Below are 22,517 nucleotides of genomic sequence, written 5' to 3'. Positions count from 1 at the left end.
CATAAATTCTAGTAATATTTTCTTGGTAATAACAATTTTATTTATTTTTTAACGACTTTTAAATATTAAACGATTCTATTAAATATTTACTAATTGTTCTTTAATGAAATTTGAAATTACTTAACTTGTCAAAAAAAGTACACTGCACGGAACTAATTAATATTTTAAATGAAGAGAAATTTCGTTTTATGAAGTATTAAAGCTGAAAAGTAGTTTCCTAAAAAAGTACTAAAAGCATTATAATACTCAAACGGTTAGTTTCCTTCGAAAGTTTACTTAAATTTTTAACACGGAATTAAATTACCTCTTAATATTATAAAAGGCGGCGAATTAATTTAATAGCCTAAAATCACAAATGTGCCCAAAAGAAAGTAAGATTAGTATAATATAAACTACAGAAATAACACGTTATTTTTATCGTTTTATCCTTTGATTTTTTCATTCAAAAATTTATAGTTAAAAAAAATAGTGTTTTCTAATACAACTATTAGTATAATATATACGACTCGTTTAAAAATGAAGAGACGACGGTGATGTGATCCTAAACACATTTTTTATATTCCACTGCTTTCCCCCATATTACACTCTAAGTTAATGAACAGGCGCACTCCAACACTATCCAGACGATAAAAACATGTCTTGTTCTAAGGAAACATCCATCAATAGTAATTTTTACATCGTACAACGTGAATATTATGATTTAAGGTTTATTAACAACATTCCGTTGAAATTCAAAATTCCCTTCCAAAAACGTAACAACAACTACAGTCAATCTCGGTTACATTTAAAAAACTTGAGCCGGGTCCTTAAAAAAGTAATCGTAAATCAATTTAAATCCGAGTCCCTTCAAAATAACGTGCGATCTAGACAGTGAAACGTTTTTTTGGAAAAATAAAAAAATTTACCTCGGCATTAAGACAAGTGAAATACAATTGAGTAATATACGTGCCGTTATACGTGCAAATCAGTACCTTCAAATGACATCAGAAGGCCATATAAACCATAGGAAACGTTCGGTGATATATTATTCGGTATAAAGAGAAATATACCGGTAAGTAGATATGTGAATACAAGTGCTCGCCCTCCCCTCTTCGATTTTAGCACGTGATGGCAACCACCACTCGTTTCTCGCAACGGTCACGTACACGTGTTGTCGATGTGCATAAACGTGCGAGTGTATGAGTGTTTTATAATACACGGTAAAGCGTTTGGCGAAGGGGTCGAATGGTATAGAAGGGCGACGGGTCGGGCGGCGCCTTAAGACAGGAAGAGGAATGGCGGACGGATAGGATGCGTCGGCGGTGTTTACCTGGCGGCAGTAATACCTATTGCGACGCCGGGACGTCGGAAGCCTTACGGTCCAGACGGAGAGGTGGCAGGAGGGTTGCACTCGAAGGGCGCCGTACAGGTCGAATCGATACCGGACCTTACCGGTGAACGCGTATGGAAGGATAGGCGAACGAAGAGCAAGAGAAACACTTGGCCGCCCGCCTCAGGTGTGCCCGTGAATTCATCAACACCGCCTCCATTCGCCTCTTCCTCCGCCATAAGCGGTTAACACACCACCTCGCCGCCGCCGACGCCATTGTAATGTACATTTTATGACATCCGCTCCTTACACGGATTATCGTAGACCAGAATAACAAGCCGCGTTAATATTCCGCTATGCGAGCGGAATTTATTTTTTTACTCCCACAAAATAATGTATTTCAATACATTATAATGTGTTTATAATAATCGAGTATCGATCGCATGTGTGGTCACGAATAATAAAACGAAACGTGCGATTTATGGGAATACGCATCACCGACTGCACACCCAACAGACTCGAGACCATAACCCAAAAAAATGTAATAACCCTCAAAGTTTTATCCGAAATCCCGTTCCGTGTCAAAATGCATTTAGCACTTAGAATTAGATTATTAAGGACCTTACCTACTTCGAACAGCTTGTTCATCTTCTTTGTTAGATCTTTTTTGACAATATTTTTATGTGCCCGACGAAACCCCTACACAATTATGACTCATTTAAAATAATTGTTACCTCAGGATGATCTCAATTCTTGTTTTCCAACGGTCGCTCGAATACAACCAAGTTTTTCGTTTAAGAAACAAAAAAATTGTACTTTTAATTAATCTCGTTTATTTAGAATATTAAACAGTCTTTGTGCGCTTACTCAGGAGTATTAATAACCATTAATTGCATTGCTTTGTAATTTGATACTGATAAAAATCCGGATAGATCTTAATTTTAAAAGTTTTAAAAGACACGACTGTTTTTTCATCTAATGGTATCGTTTAAAATCTGAGTTGGTAAAATACACTACGTAAAAACAGTAAAATAAAATAGAATCGCAAAAATACAAGCTGCTAAATAAAAATCTGTTACTTATTTTACAACAATGTAACGCCCCGCTATAAAAATAACTTAATAAGTATATTTGCCGGGTCGTATTATGAAGGTACTCTGATTAGCATAACCATTCACAACTCTTGGATTAAAGTTGAAACTTTTTTAGCGGTTACTACAAACCGCGCAAAATCGCTAACCGCTTTCTATAAATGTTAATTTGTTTTGGCATCGTATACACTTGGTTTTATGTTGTTATATATTACAATAATGACTAGTTATTAACGAGCAAGACAAAATAACAACGCGAATATTTATAAGCGCTAACTGCGGTCTATGTGTACTGAACATTTTAAAATCCGTGTCGTCTAGATCTTATTTCCATTGTAAATGTACACAAAGTATACTTTGTACGGATATATTTAAACAAAACGCGCAACAGCAATTAAAATAACTAGATGTTGAGTCGTTTAAATAATTATACTTAAAAAAACAACACACCGACCATTTCGATGTAAATAGTTAAGATGCGCAATTGTATTGTAACGAATAAAACATATTTAAAAAATCTGACAACAATCAAACTGTGTCAGAGACCCTCCTGGTCAGTGAACCTCGAGAAATGATATCATTTCAGATTGATACCGATCTGAATGATAACAATGTAAAATTCGATAAACACATTGAAAATTCAATATTATAATAATCTAAAAACGCGTCACGTGAATTGTCAGGAGTGTGTATAGTTCGAACACGGCGTTCATGTTAATAACCTTTTTTTAAATAAACACGAAGAGAACTTCTACTATACACATTCAGTGGACTTATAGGCCCTAACTTTAATGTATTAAGTACAATTTAGAATACTAGGCCCCCTTAAAAAAAATGTTTTCCGCTTCGCTCGGAAATAATGATTAATAAAAAAAAATTTGTTACCATTATTATCAAAACTTCATTATAACTAAATATATTAAAACGTATTTACAATACAAGTAGTGTCAATACTTTTTTGTGCGAAACATACGCAAATTTGCCGAACTATTGCTCGTCTCACAATTGTAATAAGCAAAAAAAAACTTATTAATTATATTTGATGGGTACAAGGAAAATACGTCGGTAGTTCATTTCTGTACATTTTTCATGAGAACAAAAATAAAGTTATACATTTCTTAATCATGAATCACTACTTATGTGACTTTTACAATTAAGTATTTTTATATATTTTTTAAATTTATTATTTAATTTTCAAATTGAACTACTTGGCCGACACCATGAGGTTGGGATTAAGGCGAGTAAAAAGAAGATTGTAAAATAACATTAGTCACGGGTTGATCATTAATTTTTAATATAAAATAAAATACATTAAAAAACAAAATAAACACCATTCTTTTGCTTAGACAATACTTATATAAAAATAAAAGGTAACTTAAATTGAAATGTTGACTAACATTTTCTACCTTTTTGTTCGGAAAACAGGTCTTAAAATCCACTTACGTCTGCTGTAATATCAATTTTATTTTCTGTTGATCAGCATTTTCTCCCCAAATTATAATAAACTTTATGTACAACTAATACTTATCGGAGGCCCTCATTTCGAATGTGCCCCGTGCAAATACACCGAATATCCTTTCATAACACGACACTTGGTATCCGTGGTATGTAAATTATTAGGTCATTTGTATTTATAAATCGCCCTTAGCGCAATAATATTAGGTTGCCCGTTATATTATTACGTTTCTTTTTTTTTTTTAATATTTTATTTACGCCCACGGACGAGCACTTTTCATAGAATAGCGGGCCAAAATTTGAGCGATAACACATTGCTATTAGATAATTTTACGATTATGTTGAACGGATTTTCATACATAAAAACTGATCGAGAAAACGTTTAATTACAAACAATAAACTCGGAATTAAAAACTATTGATATCTCAGTTTAACTAATTTCCACGAAGAAATGACCATTAGGATATTAAGCCAAACAACTGTTGAATTGTTCTCTGCTCAATTATAACATTTCAAATTTTCAACGCACTCAAAATATATAAGGTGCGAGGAATGACGGATGACGCGCGACAGACTTGTCTTTTTGTAATTTGACTAATAACCGGTATGATAATATGAGTTTTTTTACACAGTATTGGAATTGAGCCATCAACATTAAAATAAAAAAATCTTACTGTAATTTCACGAAAATGCGTTAAGACAGTAAAATTTGAATTGAAAGTTACAACACAACGTTTCCTGTTCGCTGGTGTTTTAAGAAGTACACAAAGATTTCGAAAATGTGTTTGAAACAACACTCGGAAATAAAAACAAGAGCGGAAGACTTGGGGCGGCGATAGCCCGTCGTCTTCTCGCTCGTTGAGGCCACATCGAATATTATTTTTAGAGCGTACACTCACCGCCACCGTCGCTCTCGTCGCGTTTCGTGACGGCGGTATGGCGGACACAACCAGCGACACCGTCTAATAAAATATATCGGGCGGTAATTAATAGAAGGCGTCACACGTGAAGGATTTAACCTGTCCGCCAAGCGGGACTGTCACTTATATAACACGGACAGCACCGAGGCGCGCATTATATACCACGGGCCAGCTATTATCTCTCTCGTCCGCCAACCATCTCTCACTGTCTATATTTCTTTGGCCGGGAAGAGCGTGTGGCGAAGGGATTAAAAACGGTGAGCGAGTCATTTTCACATTATATTATACACGACGACGATGGCCAGCAGCTTTCGAATAACAGGATTACCACACGTGCGTCTATTTATATAATAAAATTCTACTTAATAGCGTGATAAGTAAACGCGGACCGCCCGGCGGCGGATACCTCACACGTCTCCCCGTTAATTTATTTTTATTAACAATTATGATTTAGGTCCAACCGTAGCAATACAATTAATTGGACATTTTAAATAAAAGACGTATTTTATTCAGACGCCGGTACATCTTGTACATTTGCAATAACGATTTAAAATGGATCTAGAAAATTCTGCCAGCCTCTTTTTAGGGACAAGAAAAACAATAGAAAGTCCCGACCAAAGGACCGCACACAGCCGGTACGCGAGAAGGTTAATATCGATTTTTGACAAATCCAAATCTCATTATCATATTATGCACGCGCGGGTGTGTGATGTGTATTCCTGCCGTACGTCGCAGAGAAAATGCAGACGCAGAGGGTTTTCGGCCAACACACAACCCTTCGATATTATATTGTGTGCGCGTGCGGGGCGTCGGTACAACGACAACAGTTANTCTGCCGTACGTCGCAGAGGGTTTTCGGCCAACACACAACCCTTCGATATTATATTGTGTGCGCGTGCGGGGCGTCGGTACAACGACAACAGTTATTGCTGTATATTATACACGCCGGCTGGACCCATTGTGTGGAGACCGGTCGGCGGCGAGCACACCTGGACAATTGTCACCCGACAACGACGGCGACACCGTTGCCACTACTACCACACGTGTGACACCCTGTCCCGCCGGACTCTCCCTCAAATCTATACTCGTGTGTATGCCGCCTTCGATTGGGTGTGCGAGGGGGAGACTTTTGCCCCCGCAGTACAATGACACATGATGCAGTGCGTGGGGTTGGAAGCGGCGGCAGTGGACTTTTACGATAAATTACACATCACCCTCTATCGTCAGCGTCCACCGACGGTATATAAATATATTTAATACGCTGCAGCAACACATTTGAACCGCACCTTCATTTTCTATGTAAATCTATGGCTGTAATTTTTTACATGCGTTCCCTATGTGTAATCACGGTGTGAAAATGAAGATTTATACAAACGGAAAGTGAAAAAAAAAAATACTAATTATTGACTGAAACGAATACTGGCGCGCGTGACAATATTTAACGTTGTACGACGTGACGGTAAAAAAATCACCCTCCTGCCTTTAAACATCGTATGACACATATTTGAAAGTCCATGAAAAAAACCAAAGGACGATAAAAATCAACCACGTGTTAAGTTTAACGGCTCGTATACGATTTTTTAGAGTGAGAAAAAAAGTTTGAAAGGAAATAATATTATTTTAACTTGATACCACCTAAAGTAAAGTAAGAATTATTTATCGTGTAATTTTCGGGTCCGAATAATAGTGTTAAAAGCCGTAAATGATTTGACAAAAAATGAAATCGTAAATTTTTATTTTTTACGAATCATCCGCGATAATATTACACATAACATAACATCATCGTGTTTTCATAAAGAACACCTCGGATACATCTTAGACATTTCTGAAGACTTGAAGTTATTTTAATAAAAATTTGTACAAATATAAAAAGCTTCAGACTGTTTTGCACAAAAACGAACTCTATTTGAGTTACCGTTTAAATCGCAATGATGTTGTTTACCGCGAGTTCCAAAGCTTTGATATGTTTATCAGTTTCCTTGTTTTCGCGAGCCGTCTAATTTACTTAATGTGTAATAATGAATCGAGTAAGGTGTCTTCTCGACTTGGTCCAAAACTCATCCGATGCAATACATCAAACACTGCACGTTAGTACGTCGAATACCATTAGGTTGTGCATACTCGGCAAAGTTAAATAGGATTTAAAGCTCAACAAATAGGTTGTGGGTCGTTAAGGTAAGTGGTTTGACTCGATGGCTTTATACAGACTCCCGAGAGAATAAAACGTGATTATGATAATGACGACACGGCAATGGAAAAAATCTTATTTGGGTCCCATTCTTCAGCCGATGCCAGATGTTCCGAGTTGATGAGCTACCCTCCGAAGGGTTTACGATTTAAACTACTACCAAACCGAAATATGTTAAATTAAAACGAATTTGAGTAAGTTAATACTAGAACACGTCGGATAGATCAAGGGGAAAAAAATTTAATTAAAAAACAATAAAAATATTTGTAATAAAGACATTAATAGATTCTGGTACACTATCATTATGAAATTACTATCAAGTTATTGATTACGCATATGGTACAATGCAATAGTTAAAATGGATTATCTTCCTTAAGATGTCGATACTCGAAATAGATTATTAGACGATCGAATTAAATATTATCGAATAATGCGAAGGGCACCCCGTTCAGTGGCGAGTACGAGTGGATTCAAACAGGAGGTTCAGAGTGCAGTAAATGGAAAGGAAGCACGTCTACTTCGGAATAATTCAGCACGTGTGCGGGGGTGACGACAGCAGAACCCCCACTTTGTCGGAGGAAAAGTTGTATACATTGTGGTACACTACAGGTAAAAAACGATATGAAAAAAAACAGAGAGCACGAAAGAAGAAGGGGTCGTCGTCGTACAGGCGCCCGACAAATGTCGAGATCAATAAAACCTACATTAAAAACTATATCTCTATATACATATACACGTGTACCACACGACAACGGCGGCATAATGGTTTCTTCAGCAGAACACACCAATGATACCGACCCATTCCCTCTTCCTAACCATTCCGTGCTACACTTTTATTTGATTTTTTTTTTACTCTCTCACCTGCACTACTCGTCTTCTTTTGTAGAAACCATGACGACGACAACGGCAACTCAACGGTTATTTTTTCACCTTATCCTCGACATCATTAAATAAAAAATAAATGATCGCAAGAGCTGAACAAATAACATGGTTACAAATTTGTTTTTAACTTTCCATCGGCGCATTACAGAAAACTCTGCGATACTTTAACACCTTAATGTGTAATGCAATTTTTTCTTTCTGAAGAAATATAAACCATTACGTTAAATATACATTACTCATACATCGCATTTAACACAATGACTGCTTAACAATTTATCGTGTACCCGTATAAAATATAATGCATATATGTTTTATAATAGAACCGTTAAAAATTCTTTTTTTTTTTTTTTTGTATAAACAATAAAAAATGTACGTGCTGCTTCAATAGACGTTTAACTTACAGAATCCCAGTGTTGTGATAGTTAAACGGAATTGGGTTTCAAGAACTGCGCGTGTGGTCATTAGTTTCGACGTGCAATATGTTGACCGAAGTCAGCGTTCCTTAGGAGTTTCGTTACAGAATCGTACGGTAGAAGAAAAAAATCACCGAAATCGCATTCCTGTTTAAAAAACGTTCAGTTCTCGATCGACCGATGTGTGGTGCACGATAAAAAATTTTATGAAAACGACGTGGCGGCTCATGTTTTGACAACACCACTCGGTCAATAGAATTTCACATAGGTAAACAGTCATCGGTTGATTACTAAACGCGCGATATTGTCGGCGGCAGACCACCCAACACATTGTATTCGAAAACGACACCAATCAGCACTAACCGATGGATTACACACGCTCAAGACCGGTGCTCGAATAGTTCAAAAAAGTTTTTAATAACAAATACTTTCGACGATATTTCCCTCCAGAAACGTTTAAAGTTCAAAAAGAAAATCAATCAAATACGCTCGACGAGAATATTTTCCAGCGATTTACACACATTGAATGTCGATGCTGTGACAGAGTTCTGAAAGACGATATTTTTTCTCAGACATGATGACACGTTCCGAGTGTCAAAATCTCTCTAACGATGTAATAGTCTAGACAATATAACATGATAAATCTACGAAACTTTTCTACAATTGGACTAGTTACGATAATGAGCAGTCGCACTGAGGAGATTGCACCGAAACGGGCCGACGAGAAGACGGCACGTCGGCTGTTCGAGGCGAAGAAAAACGCTTCGGTTGTAAAAACAAGGGAAAGAGCGTATTAATAATAGCAATGACAGGTGGCCCGTGTATGTTCAACCATTAAGTGGCCGTCCGTCAGTCTGTCATTCGGCGGATCTTTTGACTGCACAAAGAGGCGCCGGCGATAATAGTGCGACAGCGGAATATTTTCTACGCACCAACAACGCCTGGCCGTGCCGCAACAAAAATAACTCCTCCGGTTATCGATCATTTGCCTGGCCGAGGTGTCGAATGAAATTAACAAAAATCATCGGTCTTCCCACTCCCCTCCCCCGTACGCCGTCATACCGAATATTTAACTCTCCTCATTTCTACTGGTACTACGCTTACGACGGCTATGCGCACACCCACCTAGTCATTTATCACCACGTCTTCGCCAAAGGACTAGACAATTATGTGGATCGTCGTCGCGTTTTCCGACTGTTCAGTCAGAAACGACAGTGGAATAAGGTTAAACATTCGTGTCAACTGCGCTCGAATTAATATCATTTCCACACTAGTTTTTTATGCATTCAATGGCCAACGTTGCAAAATTTAACACCGAAGGCGACGATCATAACTTTCTCAATAGGTTCTCTCGTACAAATAAAAACATTTTCCGAAATATACCCAGTCGAAAAAACATGTCGAGTTTACTCTCGAAGATGGTGTGCTGATTATTCTGACGATTCGATTATTTCCTATTTCACTTTCAACATTTTAAGTAGTTCATAATCAAATAGTAAAACACAATTAATTACTTACTACACTAATTTTATTTAGTTAATAGAACAAAATACGATCGAACCAATGCGAAACAGACAATGAGATTTGATCATATCGTCGCCGATTGAGTTTGTTTTTTTTTTTTTTTTTTGTGTGTGTTTTCATTCAATTATAATTATAACGAAAAATGACGTAACCGAATGAATGCGCACCAAATGACACTTGGGAGTCCAATGGATTGTTTTTTTTTTTCATCATATCGTTTTCGTCTCTCAACGTGCTAGCAGCACACGGTGACCGGTGTTTATATTGTTATGATTTTTTAATTATTCTACATTTAGCTGCTAGTCGGGCATTCCGAGAAAGGTGCGAGTATATAAAACAGCAGTTCTTCGATAGCGCCGAGCAGCTCCGATTAGGCAGAGGTGGAACGTCATTGTCGTAGGAGAGAGTGAGCGCACACGGGGCTGATCGAGCAGTAATTTGAGCACCTCTATACTGTATTATTATTATTGTTTAAACAGCCACGTAGACAATCAAGGTGAAGGTTATTTTTTTAATCATGACGAACCTTAAAGCCTTAACGAAAAATGTGTACATATCAGGTGTGCCTGTTTTGTCTACGGACGACAATTGTCTTGATCCTACGCAATGTTAGTTTCAACAAATATTTAAACATTTCTAATCGCCCTCATAATTAGTTTTATTAAGAAGTACTTAGTACCTTAATAAGACAATATCTTCAAACTACAACTAAAATTATCGTAGAAAATATTCAAAATCTCCATAAATTACTTATTAATTCTTAAATATTCTGCTATTGGACAAATCCAAACATTATTTATAATTCAAAAAATATTTAATCATTTTTAAGAAATTTATGGAATTTTAATTAAATTACACAATATAAAATAAAAAATTTTAAAAAGTAGTCTAATAAAAAAATACTAAATTACGCCAAAAAAAAATTAAGATATAAACTCAATAAAATATATACTTTATTTATATTCGCTCATTTTGAAAAATGTTCTTTTGTTTTATTGACTACTATTATTTATACCAATATTTGACATTTTATTTTATTTTAATATTAACAATATTTAATATCTAAAAGAGACACAGAAACACGTTCTATAAATTATTATTTTTCTCTTCAAATAGATATGAAAAAGAGAAATAGTAAATCGAAACAAATATTTTACGTTGGTGAGTAGATAAAATATAACTGTCTATGCTCTTTAAAATCATATCATTTCAAAAATAAAATATTCAAATTTTGCTATCAAACAAACGATTTTTTTTATTTCAATTTTTATCCAATAAATAATATAGAAAATCTTTGTTTATTTCAAATAAATTTTAGCATATAAATAATAAATAAATTTATTTGAAAACAAAATAACCTTGTTTTTAAAATTCAACAATAGTAAAATCAGTATGATTGATTTCATGTTTGAAAAATTATAAAACAAAAATTTTATGATTTTTACAAGTTATCACTAAATTTTTATTATAAATTTAGTTTTATAAATGAAGTTTAATGTATAACAGATATTAGATATTTTTTAAATCGAATAATTAAAAACCTTCCTGTATATGTACATTCAAAGCATTAATTAATTATTTCGTGGATAGAAGTATAAAATGTTTTTTTACATTTTAACAGACAACGATGACGGCGCCGCCATGTGTTTTCTTTGCAGATTATATATAATCTATATTATATATATATATTGGTTAGCATTATGTTGGTACTCGATCGATTAAAAAAAATTAATGTCAACCACATTCAATTTATTTAATCAACACGAATTTTAGAAATCTATATGGTTAACTAAACACAATGTATTTCTTAGAAATTGCCGTCTCTGCTAAAATCAGATTATTAACGTAAAAAATCTAATTATAACTACTCCGATCGCAGTACGTCAAATTATACCAACGGATTAACACAAAAATTTCTCGTGCAGTGTTATACATTTATTTGTTCGTGTAAAAACGCAGACAAAAAAAACATTAAATTAATCTACGATGCATATATCTCACAAGAAAAAATACAAACTCATTAATTATTATTAATTAAACAAATTGAAAACGTTAGCAAACGATAATATGCCTAAAATTAATAAAAATTTCAATCGTTTGTTTTTATTTTATATCGGAATAAAATAAAATACAAGATGTCTGATAATCTCGATGTTTAACTAAGAATAATATGCTTCATTAACACCAGTAGCAATAGTGATGAATAGACATTATGTCTAATTATACACGAATGACCATAAGGACATAAATAAAAATTTTGCAGAATAATATTGAGTTTTTATATTTTTTTATAAAAACATTGGCTGGTATTTAATAGGTCAAGTAGATAACATGACATGTAAAATTTTGCGTCAGTATTCTACAACTAAATTTGTATACTTATTAGGTCAATATTAGAAAATAAACCTTTAATCGTGTAAACAATACCTATTGGAATAAGCAATAAAAATTAGTTGATCAAAGGTAAATATTGGATAATTTTCAACTTAATTGTTCTTTCTTTCATAATAGATAACTTCATTAAACTTTTGATATAAAATATTCACTATCGATATTATAAAGCTGATGATGCGATTCGATTATTGCTCGACACTACAATTATCACTCAATTAATTTAATGACATTGTAAGAACTTTTTCCAACACAAGATAAGTTTTAGCGAGTCTCTCATTCTTAACAATTCATGTTTTCATATTTAATTAAATAATATTTGTTCCTGTCATACTGCCGTTGATATATTTTAATATTAGATCCCAATAAACATGCAAAAAAGTACGTCTTTCGTTCTGCAAACTTAAAGCCGGCCGCCGTCCTCTAAAGTTTCGAATTAAAGTAAGAAAGATGTAATAAAAACAACTTTTACAAATTATTGCAGAAACTTTTGTACTTCCATTAGGGTACGATAAATTGTAGTCGAGGCATCTTCAGTATGCTACGGTTCTTCATGTCGCACACACTCCATATAATCCAATCATTTAACATCCAACATTAAAAAACAACTTAATATAAATATGCGTTCAATTTCTATGAACCGATAACCCTCCCCAAAGAGTACACGTTTTCATTTTATTCGCAGTAGACTAGAAAAACCATTTAATATCTTTGAAAATGACCAAATATTTTTTTTATACTATACAACATTGGATCAAATATCACACAGAGAGTGTTAAAATGTATCACGAAACTCGAGGAAAGTTTAAATTTAAAACATTTATAATACACTTTAAATACGAGTTTTGCAAAAATAGAATTTAGGTTATTATTATGGTCGAACCTGAAGGTCGCCTCTGTTATATTACACTACATAATATAAAATTGTTAAACAATAAAAAACACACAATCACGAATGGCGAAAATGTCATACGAGTTATTAATGTAAATATTGTTCCACATGTACAAAGATATCACAAAATTCATTTTTTTTGTTATCAGACAAATGGTATTTACCTTTACTTACCTAATCGATAAGTAGGCGACCTTTGGACAATTTTTTTTTCATTTACTGATGTGCATCGACTATTAACCTGTACGAATGCGAACTGCGTATAATAGTAGTAAATCGCTGGTTTGTAAACACCACAAAGGACGATGAATAACACACGCAAAGCATGTGCACAGTACATAAAGTGAATAACGAAAGTTTTTTGCAAATCAAATTCACAATTGAATCGCCTAAAAATTTAAATTACAACTTTGCGGAAGAAGGATACGTTGTTGTTGAAACTTCTACGTGCATAAAATAGATAAATTCTCGACGAAACAACAACAAAAGAAATAACGTGAACCTAATAGGGTTATTGAGGTGCAATCGACCTACCTTACAAGGACTAAAACAGTAACTCCAACCGATAGCCATTTATTAATCGACCAATGTGAGTGTACGGAAATACGATGATTAATATATCGAATTTCTTTTTATCCATCGCGTTCTAAAATATTTTTCCGCGAATATCACAGTAGCCGCGTACGTGTGTCGCCTTCGTCACACAATTATTACAAACGGCGAGACAAAAAAAAAAAAACAAAAAGTTAGCAACACGGAGGCCCACACGCATATATTATCAACACTAACATAGACAACGCAAAACTGAAGGTTGAAATCGAAGATTTTCACAATCGCACAATAAATAAGACGGCAGAAAAACAAAAAAAAAAACAAACTTTTTTTTTTTAGTTATTTCCGTTAAATACGCGATGAAAAAAATCATAATATCAAAATTTTGAAGTGAGTTTATTATAGAACATTTCAACATTCAGTAAAATTAACATTTAAAATGTGTTTTGTATTTTAGGATGTTGAACTGTTATCAGTTTTACTTCGAATTCCGAAACAATATCAGTATTAATTGAGTAAAAATTAATTAATGTGTAATGACGAAGATAACCACTGAGTATATTATTATTTGATCGTAACAGTCTAGCCAGATAACTTACTAATGAATCGTAACGTTTAAGAGAGTCTCGAAAAATTAATACGAGAGAATGAAACGTTTCTTTCAAGAAAAATTCCACACGTCTATCTATCGTTCGCACAAATCCCACAAGTGCTAAGGGTGTACTTAGAATTTCCAAGAATTCTGCAAAACTACATTTATTGTTATATAAAAATATTTTCTAAGTACATTTAGTACCCCCAAAATAGTTTTATAGTTATTTACAATAGTTGGTTAGACTCAATGACACGTTTTTTTTGACGATGCTATTTTTAGTAACCATAACCATCACAAATTTAATCCAAAGTATATATTTAATCTAATAATTGCCATCATTAATGTTATATTGTCAACACCGATCAGCTGTTTACATAGGATATAGTAATACACGTTTTTTGGCGTCTACTCTGAATATATTGTCGACCGGCCGTGTTATAAAGTTCGAATTAATAACATTATCAGATGTTATCGTGGCGAAAATCCTTTTTTTAGATAATCTGATGACTATAAGGATTCATTTACACTAACCGAACAAGTACCACCGCGCCGTTCGGAAATCGTATTGTTCTAAGCCAAATTCGACACGGACCGCCTGGAATGTCCGCTATTTTTAAATAAGCCAAGCCCATAGGAATCCTAAATTGACTCTCCTCTCTTAATACACTCGTACTCTCACACACTAGTCAGTGTGTCTCCTCGACAAGTCGTTAATAAGGGGCCCACGCTGTGGAATCGATTTTGGTCTAATTCTCGACGATGAATAAAAATATACAAAAATAAAACTACGGTGATTTAAAGGTGTCATTGGCTGGTTACCAAATCCTTGAATGACGTTATACGACTCGCCCCGGAAACGATACACCCGATGCATTAGGATGCGAACAAGTTCCAACAACAATGATTTATACAAAAGTGTCGTTTTTAATTACACATTGTGTAGATGTTTTTGTGATATTTTGGGGTGCCCCGTATCATGTCAATAGAATATGTTTTGAATTTTTTATGCCACGTGTACGAGTAACACTTTGATCTCTCCACAACTGGAACTTAAGGATGATTACCAAGTAAAATTAATTCGTATGGTTGAAGCTTTATGAAATACAATCATCAATGTGCTTTTTTTTTTTTTTGTAAAAAGCAGTTTTTGGAACTTTGTCGAGTTCTTTGGCTGGTTTAAAACAATAAAAAATTCCAGCGAATGCATTAAATATATCAAATATAGTATTGTGCAGAAATGAAAAATCCTGTAGCGTACGAATGTTCTTCACAATACTCTACAATCGGGATAAAAAGTAATATTAAAAGAATTCATCACGAGTGCTATTGAATTTGCTTAAGAGACTTGACGCTAAAATGTGCCCCGTTAATGTTAATTCGGTAATTAAAGTTTCGAATAAATCTTTTTAGTTAAGGTTTGCACGTAAATACGAGTATAATTGTCTCAGTTATTCAAGTGTAGTCGATACAATTGCTTCAATGTCTTATCTGACTTTCCAACGAATAGAAAAAAGGTATTTACTATTACACTCTTGTACTGCATCATATCGCTCGCTGAGAAATATCGACTGACAACGTTTTACTTATCTCAGTTCGACCGTTTGGGTTCGTGACCCGGTCTATCAAAAATTGTATCAATGGACAGCCAGCGTAATACGAGGAGGTGAACGCCTTGAATAGATATTGAAACTTCACGAAGATGCTGTTCGAAGGAACAGGTTGTCAACCAGAGTCCATTTAATTCGTACCGTACGATAATTACGTTGTATCATTTAGCAGATAAACTCTCTACCCGCGTCCCGCCGTCGTCTACAGATAAATGTCCACAAACGTATTTAGTTTTTGACCAAACAGTGAGCGTGTTCACTCGAAAACACTATTTCGTCGTCATTAAAAACACACGCGGGAAAAAATCAGGTGAGGCTATTTCGAGGTAACGTAAAATATGACCCCCGCAAACGTTTATTTGATGAAGTGAGCGAAATATGGTGGTGGAGGTGGTCTTTCTTTTCAGCGGTCCATAGCGTGACACGGCATTTCTCGTAAAAATCGACACGTACAAAAACAAAACCATTTATTATTTTAATGTATAGTACACATATTGCACCGGCCGTGGCGAGGCGGTGCTACTGCATTTGACAGCGGTACGTACGTGTTTCCAACACACCGAGTCGTTATGCGAATATAAGTGAGAGAATTCAGGTGAAATATTATATTTGAGTGACAATAATTTTACAAGCGTGTGAGCGACTGAACTTCGCCCCTTCTGCCGCTCAATATTGCCGTTAAAACCGTCGCCAAAATATCTCCGACCGATAATTCTTAGAAATGTATCTAGTAACTTTTCATGTGACCAAAAAGCACACCGGGAAAACGTACGCGTGCTCGCCGGGTGTCTTGCGGCGTTGTGGACAGCGCGATCCCGTAAAACAAAGAGATTTCTTTGTTTGGCTTTCGATCGATCAATTACAATAAACACTTTCGGCACCCTCGTCATTCATAAGGACCGCGTACAAGAGTATCGAAAGCGGAGGACAGCGCGGCAACAACGAAAAAAATTATATTTTAGAGAACCCACCTGGCGCATAAATACGCGTTGGAGAAAGAAACTAGCCGGATGCACTAAATCAATCAAGGCACTCAAGTGCGAGTGTGACGTCACATCTCCAATCTCCAAACGAAACCGTCTAGGAGGACCAATGAGTGGCTCGGCTGCAGCATTAAGTGTATTTTATTTTCGTGTGCATAACGCGTCGTGTAATACTCTCGGCAAACACTGGAGGTCATACTGGGACATTAATTTTACATCCAAGAGAATGTGGCGCAACAATGTTACTGATTTTTTTCAATACTTCTTATTAAATGAGAAGTTATTAAAATGAAACACGACTGATAGGAAAATAATACCGTTTTGATTATGAAATCAAATGAACAGCGATTACAGTGGCAACGAAAGTTTTATTCCAATCGAGAACATCTCAAAACAGAAACTTTGTGTAATTTCGAAAGAAAACATTTTAGCTATAAGCTCTTTAACGTTATATAATTTAATTCGTTTTAGTATAATAGTATTCATTACGAGTATTTATTATTTATGTTTATTTTATATGTCAACAATAATAACGACTTAGGACGTACTCGGAATTAACGAAGCTAATCAAGATCATTGTAAAAAAAAATTAATTATAACTTACGTCTACGCGTCACGGGTGTACTATTTCAATAATTTAAATTAATTATGAATTTTCTATTTAAAATAACGCTTAAATGTATAAATATTATTCTTGATTTTATGTACGTTAATAATAAATTATATTAACATATACACGTGTAATACATATTTTATAACTATTATTAATTACTTTTGTTTTTAAAACGTAATAAATTAAAGAAACTATTTGTCACTTATTATTGCGCTAGGAAAGTTGAGGAATATAAGGTGACAGACACGACTAATAAATTATAACGGCGGTTTGCATACTTTTCTATGAAACTGATCACATTAATATAAAATAATTATGAAAGCAAATGTATTTAAAATAAAACTTATTAACTATGTAAAACATAGCAATTATTGAATCGGATGAATTGTATGTACAATAAATAAAGGCTACGAAAAAATAATAATAAAATGGGTCGTGATCGTTAAAAACAAAAATAAATTTCTACGTCGGGATATTCTAAGCGTGACTTTGTTTCTAATAAAATGATAAATATCCAACAAAAACATAAAATAGTATCGCCAAAGAAACCACAATTAATATAACATTCAGGTTAAAGAAATTTCTTTAAAAACTACTTGAACTATTACAAAAATATTTAACTGTAGAAATTTCAATTTTGTCAAGCATAAAACATTTCTATTATCATAACATGGTACACATTTGTGGAACGTATGATGACAAATAATTGACATGTCACACGATTTTATCATAAACACATTCATACAGCTCGCGGAGGAGATACAATCAAATTCGCAGAAAAATATTGTTGTTTAACTTTAATTGTTTGATATAACATACAATGATACGAAAGCCCTTTAGCTATATTTAACAATATTCATTTAGTCATTGAAACTTATAAGAATAGGACATCATAATTATGTGTTATCTGTCAAAGATAAAACGAAACCAAGACAAATTTAAATAGTCGTGATTGTGATTAGTAATAATTAATTAATGCTTAAATACGATGCATCTCAAATACATCACGTTTGTAACACGATTGAAATTATTATCGATTGCTTTTAAGTGAATCGACGTTGGTGTTGTATACCAATATATACGTAATGATGAAACATTACATAATGTAATTTACACAGAGCTATACATGCAATGAATCATTTCAAGATGTCCATGGAGATTACACTGTACTTTTTTAAATAACAGAATTCGTTGCCAGTAATGAACGTCTCCCGCCAGAGAAGTTCACGAGAGTAAAAATTTAAGATTCTAAACAAGTGACGTGAAAGAGCATTAGTACTGATAAAATAACTGAAGAAATTCGTTAACATTATTTCTATACGAAAAGTAATTAACGGAGAAATGATGTTTTGCATTTGTTTATCAATACTATAACACGTATTAATTTAATTTTAATTATCTACCTATGAGCGGTATTTTTAGAGATTTATTGTTCGTTCCGAGATGACCGTTGGAACTCACCTGGCTGGCTGCGTGTAAAGACCGGCCTTTGTCAGTTTATCGTTACAAAAATTGTACACAATAATAGTAATACAATGAATAATAATAATAAATACTATATACAAATAGGAGTGTATACATAGAGCGACAGAGAACGAGCAAGCAATAAAAGCCCTACACGCGACCAAACTATCAGGACCCTTTTGCTTTATTAATTTTTTTGCCTCTACCGATTCCATCTCCCTCGTTGAACACAATATTTAAAAACGGATTCGCCCTGGAGCCGTCAGTAATCCACCGCTTTAAAAATGACCCCTGATACAAATTCTATATTCAACCTCTCCCCCGAACCCGTAAAAACCGGTGGCACGAGTATTGGTTGGAGCCGCACTATGCGACATCAGTAGGGGGGTTGTGTTATTGTAAGGTTTACAATAGCGTACAGTGTGTAGCATACTAAAAAAACAAGTATTTCCATTTCACCTGGTCTCCCCAAGCGGCAAAGGGCGCGTGGCAAAAATCTGCGGAGGGGTTGACGTCCCTTTGGATGATTAATTTCGCACGGTTGATCATCGCGGCGGCACAAGCTAAATTAAACGTTACTCTATCTATCCCCGAACCCTACCTAACTGTTACATATATATTTGTGCAAGATAAATTTACATCAAAATGCAATTTGTTTTGTGTTAAAAGGGCGAATAAATATATTTATATAAATGAAATGTTAACCTTAAAGTAGATCAAAGCATAAAAACTTCGATTGAACCGAACTTTCGTATAACATTTAAATAAAACTTAATTTGAATAGTCTCTACATAAATCATGAGATGCGGTTAACTAAAAAATAGACCAAGATTTTTGCATGTTAATCGCGTTGTTTAAAACGGGGTAGCGACTTCTTCCATCGATCAGTTATTGGCGTTCATGTTAAACGTACGAAGTGCATCTTCAATCGAATAATACGTTTGGTTTCAGCGAGACATCCAACGCTAACAACATCAATCAATCACACCCAAGTCGTTAAATAAATAATGCGATTAATATTTCTCGCGTTAACATGTTGAAAGATCAAAAAGGCCTTTAAATAGGATATGGAATTTAAATGACCATTGCTCTTGAAATATTTGTCAAGTGCGCAAAATTCGAACAATGTAACGTTAAATAGGGATTTTTTCGGCAATTGAATTTATTTTTAAATTTTTTTCAAACAAGCCGACAAAACAATACATTCAATCACCAAGTTTATTTTTGAAAAGGAATTATATACACGTATACATATAATATAAAAGATAACGTACTAGGTAAATTGAATTAAGACTGCTGTACTGACATTTTTACTGCGACACAGGTATACGCGGTTTGTAAACAATGATGATATATTTCTTCAAAACAATGAAAGATAATAAACAAAAGAAAATAAGGTAAAAAGTATTTTTTTTTTTTATGTCATTGTGATTTAAAAAAAAAAATGTCTAGATGTACTATATTTAATTCAAACGAGATTATATTAGGGGACCCAAAAGCGGATCTAATTTTGGAACACCTCCCTACGAAAACGAAAGATCCGTTATGTTATATGAATCAGCAACTCTTATTGTTATAGCTAAATGTATTTAACACCCTTAAAATCGCAAATGTCATTCGTTGCGCGGTACACGCGTGGAGGGTGGCACACACAACGGATAGAACAGAAAAAAACAGGTGAACCCTTAGGGTAAGAGGGTGACGTCACACGTGGGTGGCGACGGCCATGTTGTCCGGTAGTAGCACGTGCCGACGGCAGCCGTGTGACCGACCGCCCTCACCATCGCGTCCAGGAGGGTAACAAAAAAAAATAATAAAATAATGGCTTCGTATTTTTTAAGTTACAACAAAAAACTAGGTGTAGATTTTAAATATAGTAGTTATTAATTATTCACCAAAATAACTATTAAGATTATTACTGTTAAAATACTCCATTACTGATATGTACATCTCATATGTTAAACTCATCTTAAGGTTTATCGGACAATATACATTAGACAAACATACCATTTTTTCGCTGAGGTTTCGCCTGTTTCCTCCGTCCCCTTGAGGGTGACAACAACTCGGCGGGCCTGTTCTGGTCCTGTTCCATTTGCGATTCCATTTCTCATCGAAACGGTCTTTATACCATCCGTTCCCATCAATTTCCAAAAATTAGCAGGAGTGTTTACACCTCGTATATTAATTTTAACAGTCACACGTTTAATTCTTATCGCACTATTTAATAATTAACGTACGATAATCAAGTGACAAAAGTTACTATGATATATTTATGCACTTTTAATAGCAGATAATTCGTTAAAACCAGTAAGTCGACTCTGTCAAAGGCGATTTTATTTCTATTACATCAATATTATAATCGGTCGTGATTTTGAGCGCACTAAGATATTCGTTACTACGTGTACTCACTGTGCGATATCGGAGGGTAAGGTACAGGACATTTGCGATCAAGAGGTACTGCTTAAGGTGCTGATTGTAATGTGGTGGGGTACACGATAGGCCTAGGACAACGTTTAGCGGTAGGACTAGAATAATTGCGGCCAAAAATCGTAGGCCGGAAGGACGGGAACGTCGTGCAGTAGGGAGAAAATAATAATAATGAAGAAGACGTGAAGGAGGAAGAACAGAAGAAAAGAGCGTAGTACGCGCGGAGAGCGGGTGAAAAGTGCACGTCGCGAACGTCAAACCACCGGCATTGCTAGTCCGGACTACTGACGGCGCGACGGTGTGCCATCCGTCCGTCGTAACCGTCGTAGACGCCGTTTCCAGGGGTACCGTCTGAGCGCAGCACACGACGAGTCGTGCTCGCCGTACACACGTTGCGCCAGCGGTTAGCTGTCGTTTTACAGATGGTACGTCGGCAGGGGGGGGTAGAGGGATAACACGCGTGTAACAGCAGAGCAAGTATAGGAAAACCGAGGGGGCAATTTATCGCGAACGGTGAATCGGTGATCGGCGTGGGGGTAAGTGGGCGTGTTGTAATCCTTTCACACGATAAAATTGATATCCGTCGCCGTAACCGATGTCATATTACCCTAGAGATTTAGCAAACATCACTGTGATAGGTTACTACTTACACCTACGCGCCCAAGACATATTCGCGCTCTGACACTTAGTATATTTTTTATTGTTTTTTTCGTATTTATTTGTCAAATGCTTTACCCGCACCCGGTCATCTATATGTCTCTATCTATATGTGTTTTAGTGATGACATGGCCATTCTGTCTACTTGCACAGGGAAAATATGGGAGTAGGGTAAAAAGCTAAAGCCCCCCATATTCAGACTTTGCTCCTCTAAAAATGAGAAAAATAATGTGCATTTAAAAAAAAATGTTTTTTAACAAGAGAGATATTTACATTTGGTCTCTTCAACTTTTTCTAACCTACTTATGTATGCAAATTCTATGGTAAAAATTTTATTCGAATAACTTTGAAAAACATCTTTTAAGTATTGATTATTTAATAGCTATGTTGATTTGAAACCTGCACATAGATTATTTCCATCACCTCTATTTTTTTAAATGAATACATAATAATAAAAAACAATGTGATTACATATAAAAAAACTCAGCACAGTGATGTAGGTTTAGAATATTCCAAAAATAACATCCACTCCTTAATATATCCCGATTACAAGT

At 34.8% G+C, this 22,517-nt stretch overlaps 1 protein-coding gene across 1 annotated transcript in view; it reads right to left on the bottom strand.

The window, feature by feature from the left end:
* Positions 1-21,605, bottom strand: part of LOC126907612 (zinc finger protein 1) — a 114,962-nt gene extending 93,357 nt beyond the window's left edge. Inside the window, exon 1 of the mRNA XM_050689012.1 lies at positions 20,887-21,605. Coding sequence (XP_050544969.1) covers positions 20,887-20,983 — 97 coding nt within the window. The 5' untranslated portion in view covers positions 20,984-21,605. The remainder of the gene's footprint in view (positions 1-20,886) is intronic.
* Between the last annotated feature and the right edge of the window lie 912 nt (positions 21,606-22,517).

Source organism: Daktulosphaira vitifoliae, unplaced genomic scaffold (assembly GCF_025091365.1).
Source record: "Daktulosphaira vitifoliae isolate Bord-2020 unplaced genomic scaffold, ASM2509136v1 Scaffold_5, whole genome shotgun sequence".
Lineage (NCBI taxonomy): Eukaryota > Metazoa > Arthropoda > Insecta > Hemiptera > Phylloxeridae > Daktulosphaira > Daktulosphaira vitifoliae.
This window is presented reverse-complemented; position numbering and strand designations above follow the sequence as displayed.